This window comes from Cydia amplana, chromosome 7 (assembly GCF_948474715.1).
Source record: "Cydia amplana chromosome 7, ilCydAmpl1.1, whole genome shotgun sequence".
In the NCBI taxonomy this organism is placed as follows: Eukaryota; Metazoa; Arthropoda; class Insecta; order Lepidoptera; family Tortricidae; genus Cydia; species Cydia amplana.
In genome coordinates, this window is record NC_086075.1 from 14,173,402 (window position 1) to 14,184,978 (window position 11,577).

General features: G+C 37.5%; 1 protein-coding gene across 1 annotated transcript; it reads right to left on the minus strand.

Moving 5' to 3' along the window:
- Positions 1–2,321: 2,321 nt before the first annotated feature.
- On the minus strand, positions 2,322–8,841 carry LOC134649871 (pyruvate kinase-like). Its single transcript, XM_063504704.1, has 9 exons — positions 8,747–8,841; positions 7,920–8,052; positions 7,513–7,736; positions 7,049–7,378; positions 4,244–4,390; positions 4,048–4,149; positions 3,591–3,836; positions 2,853–3,075; positions 2,322–2,527 (listed from the first exon to the last, which is right to left on the minus strand). Exons 1-9 carry the CDS (start codon positions 8,783–8,785, stop codon positions 2,352–2,354), a joined length of 1,620 nt encoding a protein of 539 aa, XP_063360774.1. The 5' UTR covers positions 8,786–8,841; the 3' UTR covers positions 2,322–2,351.
- Between the last annotated feature and the right edge of the window lie 2,736 nt (positions 8,842–11,577).

Here is an 11,577-nt window from a genome sequence, read left to right on the forward strand (position 1 = left end):
CGGTAACAACTAATAGGTAATATGAAAGTTTTAGTATCTTTGGGAAAATGTGTAAGATATAAGTAGCTATTTGTGATAATTTTTTGCTTATTTTATACATTCCGACACAGTCAATATTCAAAGAAACATAAAAAGTAGGCAGGTCTACTGATCTAACCTACTAATATTGATCTGATCATGTGGTTGCAATACACCTTTATTAGGTGTCTAATCCGAAAGGCGCCTGATAAAAGTAATAAAGAATGCTTGCTTGTTTTTGAGAGACACAGCATCCAGCATTTCACCGTTATATGCGACAGACTGGCGACAGATAGGTAGAAAAAAGAGCAGCAATATGCGACATTGTTCTCAATTTTGGCCCCGATTGCATCTAGTAACGGTCAAACAATTCCTTTCTCTCTAGCACCTTCATGTAAATGATAACGGGAGCGTCTGCAGCGGATGCAATTACCAGCTCCGGACAGCGCGCCGTCAAAGTGGAGGAACACGGCAATGTCGGCAATTTGCGACCGGCGGGTACGAGCGCCGCCATCGATGCTGGATTTGATCCGGTCTAACTCTGTACTGTCTATTTATAGATTCGATCATGTGACTTATCGTTGTTATGGTCTTATGTTACAATCAATTTTATCTGTGGACGGTGTGGGTGTTATCACCGTATATATCTGCCGAAAAACGTACACTGCTGGGCATAGCCGAAAAGAAGAAAAGTTAACCTAGAAAGTTTAGGGTGAAAAATAACATTAGACTGTTAAGATAACCCTGATGAATTTTTATTGCGTTATTGGTCACTTTTGGAATATCGATTCTCGATGTTTTTAGGTAAATTATTCCATAGGTAGAAAATACGCCGACTGTTCATGCTGACTTTATTTTATTTTACCTAGACAGTAAAAGGAGCAAAGTGAAATTTGTTTAAAAATTCAAGCATTTTAATACGCTCATCCATTTTCAAAAACGACGACGATACATTTTCAGCAAGCAAGCGTTTCAATCAACCTTAATGTCCAATCGCTTAAGCGGGCAAGAGCTGTATTTTCCAAATTGAAAATTTAAAAAACATGATCGCAAAGAGAATTCACAAGCAAAGCCGAGAGCGAAGGCTATCGGCCACAAGCTACGTGTGCCAATATTGGCCGTTTCTCTGGGATCACACTCTATACACACTGTACTGGCGATTGGAAAATAAAACAAGACCTTCATCATAAAGTTGCTCATCATGTTTTTCACTTCGCTGAGGTGAAGTAGCAATATAGGGGCAGGTATTTAAGGTAAGTATTATGTCATCACTCATTACGGTATCTAGAATACACAAGTAGTGAGTACGACCGCAAAAAATCATTAAAATGCAATTTAAGATGAGTAGGATGATAACTCATAATTTCAAAAAATAACATATGACAAAACAAAAGCCGGCTGGATGTTCAATTATCAGGGTGAGGTCATTTTTAGACGGATTATATGATTTCTCCTATTTTATCACTGCCTTACCATGATGTCCTTATTGCGATTCTGTTTAGGACACCATGGTAAGACCACAGGGTAAACTGTGTTCACTGGAGTATCCAGTTGTTTGGCCGCTTACTATCGGTTGTGCGATTGTTTGACAGCTGCGTAGGTACTTAGTATACCGACTGCAATTAATTATATCAAAATAACATTTTTTTTAGCAGAACCAATCCTATAGTTGGCAGCCCTAAAGGACCATGAGCGCCAAAGCTTAGGTTACATAAATTCAATTCGGGCACCTCAGAGTGGCGCAAATTGGCGCGACCAGCGCGGGCGCTCTTTGACGGCGACCGCGTGACGCGATCGGGGCCGGCGCAAATGCATCGTGGTTTCGGGATTTGACGGCATATCTATCCCATTAATTTTAGACTCTGTGACACGGTTGGATAGGGATAAGCTGCGACAGATAGAATGTTACAATAGTACAGGTTCTTAGTTTACAATTTACAAGCCGCGCCGTAAGAAAGCATGAAATTTGACTACAATAGAAGCAGAATAAATTCTTTAAGTGGTTAGTATGAACGGTTTGACATCTATGACATGGATAGATTACAAACTATCGAAAATTAAAGCGTTATATAAAATTGTAAGCGAATGTATGTTCACAATTACTGGACGGTTTAAAATTTCTTTCGTTAAATAGATATAAGTAGATTATAGATTGATTGTAGGGATATGGATCTAGTATCTCACAGATACTTATTTAACTTATTTTGCCATGTCGATAGGAAGCAAACTTATATCATACCTTTTACAAACGTACCTGGCATAGAAGAAAATTCAAGTGAGCAATAAAGGAATGTCTGCTGTGTTGCGTTACATTATATTTATCACGAAACAGTTCAATCAGCGTGAGCATACACGACCCGCATGGTCTCCGTGAACTCCTGGCCCTCGCGCCAGCCCGTCACCAGCACGAGAGGGTCCCCCACTCTGACAAACGCACGCTCCATCATCCACTTGCAGGCGAAGGCCACTCGCTGGTTCACGTCGACCAACCAGTCGGGGTCGGGCTGGTCTGGAATATATTGGTCTATAAATGTATCGTCCCACAAAGGCAAAGAGCTGGTGCTAGTAAGAGAAACCTGGTAGAAACCTTTTGAGTTGTTGACGATTAGGTACGGATCACAGGTAGATACAATCAAATTAAGTAAACAGTCCGTGGCATACACAGCGGCATAGTATTGAAGTATCAGTCTAAGTATGAACTTTACATGTATTTTAAATATTTAATATGTATTGGATGTAATATTATTGACGGGTTATTGTGAGCCGTAGACTATGGGGTACTATTATACTTGACTGCTTGAGCTATTTATGCAAGGTTAGAGATAAAATGATACCTTCGTATACCAATGGTATGATTCCCCTCCACAAATGGAACTGCCTGGCGATAATCGGGTATCTTGTGATAGCCACTATCGGGCAGCGAGGCCTGAAGCGAGACACAATATGGGCCGAGTGTCCAGTCGACGTGATCACGACTATCCCTGCGGCGAGCGTGCGTTGCGCGGCCAGGACTGCTGCGAGGCCGATGGCGACCAATTTGCTACAGGGGAGCGGGCTCTGAAGACAGAACACGAGACAAGTGTTTAGAAGAAAAAAGTAGGAAGTTCATGTCATGTTACTTAGAAGTTCGGTCCTGATGAATAGGATGGGATATTCAATATAAATTGATATATGCATTTGAATAGTTAAAATATGTGACTGTTCCTATTAAGGGCTCATTTAGACGATGCGAGAACTCGCATGCGAGTTCCATTAGGACTCATTTAGACACGCGCGCGATATCGTATACGATTTTAGTTACATTGCGGACCATTGAGGTTACATCAATTCAGCCGACCGATCAAATGACGCAATGTAATGAAACTCGCATGCGAGTTCTCGCACCGTCTAAATGAGCCCTTACATTGCGGGTTTTGATCGGTCGGTTGAATTGGACGTAACCAATAGTCCGCAATGTAACTAAAATCGCATGCGAGTTCGCGCGCCATCTAAATCAGCCCTAAAGTCTAAACCCCGTTAATCATAAAACATAGCAACATCTTACAATTAATATTTGTGTACACGTAACATACCGTATCAATCATATCCATAAACAGCTGCCTCGTCCACACACATGCCTCGGCCTCCTTGCAGGTATTTGCTAGGCAGGCGACGGTCTCCACTGGATACTGCCCGACCGCCGTCTCCGCAGTTAGCACCAGGGCATCAGCTCCGTCTAACACGCAGTTCGATACGTCCAGCAGCTCTGACCTTAGCGGTTGCGCGTGGTATCTCATACTGCTTAAAAGTTGGGTGCTAATGCTTACTGGGATATTAGCCTTAAAACAAAACAATCGTATTCATGTTTTACATGCTCACTGAGGATAGTAGTCATGTTGCTTATCCATAAGTTGTGAAAGTAGCCTGCGCATCAAAGAAAAAAGCAACTGAGTTATCCGCAGCAGCTGCGTAAAAAATATCATGCTTATCTTCCAGTTCAGTAAAATGTATCTTTATTTGTGTGGATATGAAATTACTCTAACAAGTTACCTTATTAGCGCGAGCAATCATGTTTTTTTGAACTAATATCAACTTTTTAGGAGTAATGTCTGAACCCAATTCTTGCCTTGAAATCAATATTCCATTTGTCGCCTGTAAAAAAATACCTAGTATTAACATGGAACGTACCTACATAAGTTAAATTAGTAATTTATCTTTATGAAAGGCCTAAAATATAGTAACTTACATCGAGTATTTCATCAAAATTTCGATATCCTGCGATAGTTTGAATTTGAGATATGATTGCAATTTTTTTACCCTTTTCGCCCAAAAGTTGCTTTAACTCTCTAATAGCATCGGCACTGCTCACAAACGGAACGATTAAAATATCGAGCTGAAAAATAATAAACAGCTTAAATTGTAAAACTAATAAATGCTTACTGCTTGACCAAAAGATTATAAGTGGATGTAGCTACATCATAAGGCAGAAATTATAAGCAACTCTTTAAAACAATGCCATACAAATAAATAATAAAATCATAAGGAAAAGAGAGGTAATCATAAGGCTAGAGCTAAAGGGCGTTTTCTAAAATAAATATCGAAAACCTGATTCTTTCAAATCTGGACATTCTTGGGCTCATTCTACTCAGAATCGACAGCACTCTTCATCCTACTATTAAAAAAAGATGTCCCAAAATGTCCATTCCATTACGTCACGTTTTTAGTATGAGATTTTTTTTTCACTTTGTATGTACGTCACGTAGTGGAATGTACAATTTTCATACAAAATTTTGGGACATCTTTTTTTATCATCAGGATTGAATATGCTTGTGATTCTGAGTTGAAAGAACCCAAAAACACCAGGATCTGACAGAATCGGGTTTTCAATATTTATTTTAGAACACGCCCAAAGCTCGGAATAATAAACCAACAGGAACCGCCATTAACAGGCGTTCCCCTCTGCCAAAAGTCGGCGGCCGCCGGTCAAGGAGGTTATATAAAACTAGTTGCCATACGTCATACGCCATTCAGCAAACGTCAGTCTAAGTGGAATGTTAGGAGCAGAAAATGCCGAATTGTAGCGTTTTCTCCTGTAAAAACCGATCGGACACATCTAGCGTACTTAAAGAACACGTTTCTTTTCATATGTAAGTACTATTACATGTAAATATTATCAAATAGTGCACTAATTTAGCAAAAAACTAAAAAACATTGTCAGTCAGAAAGTGATACCACTTCATGGTACTAGATCTAATTTAGGGTAATATTTAAAGAAGACTTTCTAAATATTCATTAGGTATACCTAACTTCTAATTTGCGTTGCTTATTATTATATAATTTATATAACACATTATTTTTCTATAACACCTTATTTTTATATCAACATAATCCATTCAAAGAAATAAATAGTATAAATCATATAAGTAACGTGATATTACCGATCTGGTCATTGTGCTAGTTTCTGTCCATGCTCTAGTCTCTAGTTTTCGTCCACATGACAAAATAAATAAAAAATAGCAAATTAAATATCAAATATTTAATATATAATATTTAATTTGCTACTTGCCAAATACATTTTTTATGTAGATAGATACTCGTATATTGTCTCGACATTAAGGATTGCTTTAAGTCCAAATTTTTGCAGCAATGTAGATTTATATTCAATTTCTTCAAGTGGACGAAAACTAACGCACCTACCCTACTACTGTTTGAAAATTCATTTTTCTCTTAGTTTCTATCGTATATTTTTTATTTTACATGTCCAATATTTGTATTGTATTTTATTTATTTTAAGGTATTTACTGCCGTCATTTTCCATAAATAGGCACTTTTAATTTATTACTCTGGTATCACTCTACCATAGTTAGCGATGGGACACCATAAAAACCAATATCGATAAAATCTATATGAACATTATAAATATATTGTTATTTTGATTTATTTTTTATAGATTTCCAAAAGATGCAATAAATTTTAAACATAAGTAGTTTTCAGCTTACCAAGCCATCGAAAACCTAAAAATATTGCAATATCAGTCACGTTTTAAAGTTCTAAGAACTGCATAAGTAAGTTTGTAATTCCATATAAATATATGCTATTACAAAGTTACTGTTGCAGTTCCTACAAATAGTAGGTAAAGTAAAGGTACACTACGATGATAACATTGATAACCGACTTGGTTTCACATTAGCATTACATCTCAAAATTTTTTTGTAGTAGAAGCGTTGCGAGACTTGCACCTTTTTAGGGTTCCGTACCAAAAGGGTAAAAACGGGACCCTATTACTAAGACTCCGCTGTCCGTCCGTCCGTCCGTCCGTCTGTCACCAGGCTGTATCTCACGAACCGTGATAGCTAGACAGTTGAAATTTTCACAGATGATGTATTTCTGTTGCCGCTATAACAACAAATACTAAAAGCAGAATAAAATAAAGATTTAAGTGGGGCTCCCATACAACAAACGTGATTTTTGACCGAAGTTAAGCAACGTCGGGCGGGGTCAGTACTTGGATGGGTGACCGTTTTTTTGCTTGTTTTGCTCTATTTTTTGTTGATGGTGCGGAACCCTCCGTGCGCGAGTCCGACTCGCACTTGGCCGGTTTTCACATGTAATGTTTTTGATGGTTATAATTGACTAAAGCAGACAGTTAAAATTCAGTCAATAAAATATCGACAATATTATCGACAAGTCCCTCGCACTTTTACGTTTACTTAAAACTGACATCATCTCGTTCACGGACAGGGTTGTCTGTGTTTGTTCTTGTATTTGTGTGAATATAGTTTATGCTAGTGTTTGATAATTTTGTCGTGTGCGTGTGTAGCGACGCATGCAAAAAATGCATTAGTGTTTACATTATTTGTGTGCGTTCCTCGCCCCCCGCGCCGAAAACGGCAGAATTTTTCACATAGAAATTAGTGCGTGTCACCACTCCATATTGGATTATTCCTCCGAGGCCCAAAGCGTTATGAATTGATGACAGTAAAGCTAAAAGGAAGTATTGGTTTTGTATGACATTGAATGCTAATCTATTTTTTGTAGTGTTATTATATACCTGGTGGGATTTAGCCATTTCAATATCCATTCTGTCTTTTTCAGTATAATTTGGCATATTTAACAGCACATTAGGTATAAATACATCTTTATATGAACCCAACTGCCCACCCCTTTCAATTTTACACGTCATTGTTGTAGAGGAGATGACTTCTACTATCAAAGAAATACGTTCGTTGTCCAACAAGATGTTATTCCCTTTCTTAACTTGATCTGCCAAGTACATGAAGTCAACGAAGATGGTGTATGTGGAACATCTATCTTTATATGTTTCGTCTGATGTTAGTCTTACTGTTTCTCCTGTTTTCAAGTCAACAGTATCACCATAACTCTAAAAAATTAAAAACTGTAGTAATAAGTATGAAATCAACTTTATTTAAAGCAACACCTCTGTGCTGTGAATTGGATTGTCATGAGACTCACCCTCAAAAACAAGTTGAAGTTTAAGTAAATGTTTAAACTTACTTCAGCTATCCGCCCAGTTCTGATTTTTTTACCCGACAGACGACCAGCAATCGCGACAGGAACCATTTTCTCCATTTTGACACTGTAGTTATTGGCAGCCTGTCTCAAAGTTTTGATCATTTCTAGATGCTCTTCGGTGTTGCCAAATGAAAAGTTTAGCAATGCTATATTCATCCCGGCTGCTATCATTTGCTCTAAGACTTCAACGTCTGTTGTGGATTTTCCTGAAAAATTATAATTACGACGGAAAACAATATCAAACTCATCAAGTCCAAACTTATCGGCAAATACTATTAGTTGAATCCCACATAACAAAATAGCATGCTTTTTGGGTTTTTGGATCGGTTGTAAAGTAAATATTTATCAATAATGTTACTCGCCAGAGTTGACAGTTGATAGTAAGTTACCCATAGAGGCGATGATTCCAGTGAGGCGCTGGCATCCAGGAGGTGCTTTGATGTCAAGGTGCAGGTGGTGGTCAAGGGGTGTAGTTGCATTCGCTGAGGGCAACTGCTGTCCAGGCAGTTCCATGGCGTCATACTACATTTTGCAAGAAGATATTTTTTATAAGAACCTAGCTAATGCTGACAATTCTTAATAAATAATGTTTCTGCTTAATAGTGCTTGGATCGTTATTTCAGTTATTTGTTACAGTAGGTAATGGGTATCGGACTCAAGCAATTTATAGGTAAGTAACTATCTATGGCGATCAGATCCCTTCTGGCCGATCGTTCCAAGGATAAAATTACCTCATCTTAAGCCTAAAGTTCGTACAGCTACCTAGGGGCACCATAAAGTTTTTAAAATAATATAGAATAGGTACTATTACTGATACGGGCGCAATAAATGACAAACAATATACTTAGTATAAGTATAACACCCGAACTTAACTAAGCTGGAACCTATTCAGTAAGTTTAAAGATAAACAATACATAAAACCTGTGACTTTAAATTAATTACTTACGGCGCGATTCGGGAAATGAATTAAACATTCACTAGATATGAAATAGTAACGATATGTGACGTTCCACGGAAAAAGGTACCTTATGGCCGCAATCATATTGGAGCGGCGTTAATAATAGCGTAAGCGCCAACCACCATAGGGTACCTTTTGCCGTGGAATGTCACATATCGTTACTATTTCATATCTATTGAATTTCTAATTCATTTCCCGAATCGCGCCGTTAATTTGAACTTTGTATTTAACGCGATCATACTAAGTTAATTTACTTACTTCGCCTAACGCAGTGTCATGGTTTGTAGGCCACACCATGTTATTATAACACACTACAAAATAAATTCGTTCCAAAAAATATTTATAATATCTTCGTATATCTATCGTATATTATTCTTATGAAATTAAATTGTCAATAGTATTATGACAGCTTATGACATCACTTAAAAAATAGGGACAATAATTACAAAAAAAAATGTGTAGGCTGTATATCATTTCGAGTATCAATCACAACCACAGCTTATAAAATAAAGTCCCCCGCCACGTCTGTGTGTATGTGTGTATGTATGTTTCCGGTAAACTCAGAAATTATTGAACGGATTTTCAATCGATTTTCACCCATCTATAGAGTGATTGTTGAGGAAGACTAAAGCAGAAACCTTCCTCCTTCCTCGTTTGTAATTTGTTAAGTTTTAGTGTAACCCGACTAACCCGTGCCAAGCCGCGGCGGGTCGCAAGTATTTTGATAACTTACTTATATAAATAAACCAATTTACCCTCATTTGTGTATTTATAAATACACAATATAATTACACAATTTATTGTTTTTGTAGGATACTCGACAGAAAGCGGAAAAAAAACCGGCCAAGTGCGAGTCGGACTCGCGCACGGAGGGTTCCGCACCATCAACAAAAAATAGAGCAAAAAAATCGTGTTTGTTGTATGGGAGCCCCCCTTAAATATTTATTTTATTTTATTTTTAGTATTTGTTGTTATAGCGGCAACAGAGATACATCATTTGAGAAAATTTCAACTGTCTAGCTATCGCGGTTCATGAGATACAGCCTGGTGACAGACGGACGGACAGCGGAGTCTTAGTAATAGGGTCCCGTTTTTTACCCTTTGGGTACGGAACCCTAAAAAACGTTTACACTCGTTACTCGGAAATCGTAAAAAGCCTTTGTTCGCCTTCGGTTTAAGCGGATAAACCGTATTTCTGTTTACAGAAGTCAGTGGTAAATTAGCGCGTACCAAAGAATCCCGGTGTTCAGGTAAGCGGGGCGAAAAACAAAGCTGAAACTCCAAACCGAAACGCTGAAATCACGCAAGAAACTCATGACAGTTAGGTCTTTTCACTTCTAAACAATAAAGCAGCTGTCGGTAACAACACAAGAAAAATAAATACAGCCCAAAATAAACAAAGACAAGCCTTATTTGTGGGGAAACCATTGGGGGATCAAAACGACGTTTGCGAGAGATGAAAATAAAAATGGGACGCTGGGGAAAGCATCATGACTTAAATTTCGGAATTCGAATACGACAACATTTTAAATGTATCGTACAGTCCTAATAAACATTAGCTGTTTTTCGATTCGAAAATTAAGTTTGAACGATTTATCGCTGGGTGAGAATACGTTTGTACCATACGCCACTTACATTGGTTTACAGGAGAGCGAAAAGAAGCAAAAAAAATATTTCTCGAAAAGTTTTAAATTTAGGAAATATTGAACTTATTTATCATTTAGGCACATATGTTTACTATTTATAGTACTATACAAATATTGTGAATATAGTGGTAATCATGAAATAAAAACACTTTTATTATTGCCATATCCGTTTTTGATGTGTAAATGTTAAACGTACAATGTATGATATGACACAAATGTTTTGGATATGTCACACTTTTGTGATAATTTTATGTTAACAGAGATTAATTATCCTATAGTAAATTGCGGATATGGCACAACATTTTTGAAAAATATGTTTTTCCAAAAACCGATTAGTGTCAATTATAGCATATTTTTTGTTATTTCAGAAATCATTAAAAGACGATTTTGCTCAAAAATGGATATGGCACAAACGTATTCTCAGCCGGCGTTATATTACAATTTGTTATTTTTGTTAGTGCTAACAACTTCTGTGAACTCATTTATCAACGCAGAATTTTGGCTGTTTTTATTTCATGGCTCTTCCATTCAACATATGAGCTATTGAGAGTAAATTAAATAAGATATGATTAGACAAACGAACACTACGAGGGTGAATCAAAAAGTCCTTAGAACTGGCTGTTTATAAAAAGTTTTTAAATTAAGTTTTTTTTTTATTTTGAACTGTCATTATAACGTAATATTTGACAGTTGGTTTCATTCGAATTGTTCCCGCCGTTACATGGTAAATCAATATTTTGCGAAATAAGTCGACTAAAACGTCCCATTATGGAAAAAAATTAGTTACGTGCCGTGATAAAGTACTTGTGTATGAAAAAAATTACTACCAAGGAAATTTTTTTGGATATTCAGCAAACCGTAGGCACTAGTGCTGTACCCTATTCCACCGTCGCTTTCTGGGTTGCCGAGTTTAAAAGAGGCAGATCTAGCGGCGAAGACGACCCCCGCTCCGACCGGCCATCTACCTCAGTTAACGCAAAAACCGTTGAAAAAATTGAGAAAATGGTTTTGGACGACCGGCGACTAACAATTTAAATACATAGCAGAGACTCTAAAGATTTCGTTTGGTAGCGTACATTCAATACTAACCGATGTTTTGGGTTTTAAAAAAGTGTCAGCAAGATGGGTTCCGCGAATGTTAACGCAGGCTAACAAAGACTTGCGTTTAGAAGTTTCGAAGCGGAATCTAAAGAAAATCTTGCATGATCCGGACACTTTTTATCGTCGTTTCGTAACAATGGACGAAACATGAGTTCACCATTTTGACCCTGAAACAAAAAAGCAAAGCATGTCCTGGAAACGGCCATCCTCCCCTCCAATAAAGAAATTTAGAGTATTTCCGACAGCAGGTAAAGTTATGGCCTCAGTTTTCTGGGATGCAGAAGGAATCCTTTTTATTGATTATCTGCCTAAAGAAAAAACCATTACAGGTGCCTATTATAC

Excerpts from the sequence above, each read along its gene's own strand:
- LOC134649871 (XM_063504704.1), bottom strand. The coding sequence starts at position 8,785 with ATGGTGTGGCCTACAAACCATGACACTGCGTTAGGCGAA. Across the intron at positions 8,053-8,746 it reads ATGACACTGCGTTAGGCGAA|TATGACGCCATGGAACTGCC; the intron begins GTAAGTAAATTA and ends TGCAAAATGTAG. Across the intron at positions 4,150-4,243 it reads ATTTTGATGAAATACTCGAT|GCGACAAATGGAATATTGAT; the intron begins GTAAGTTACTAT and ends ATTTTTTTACAG.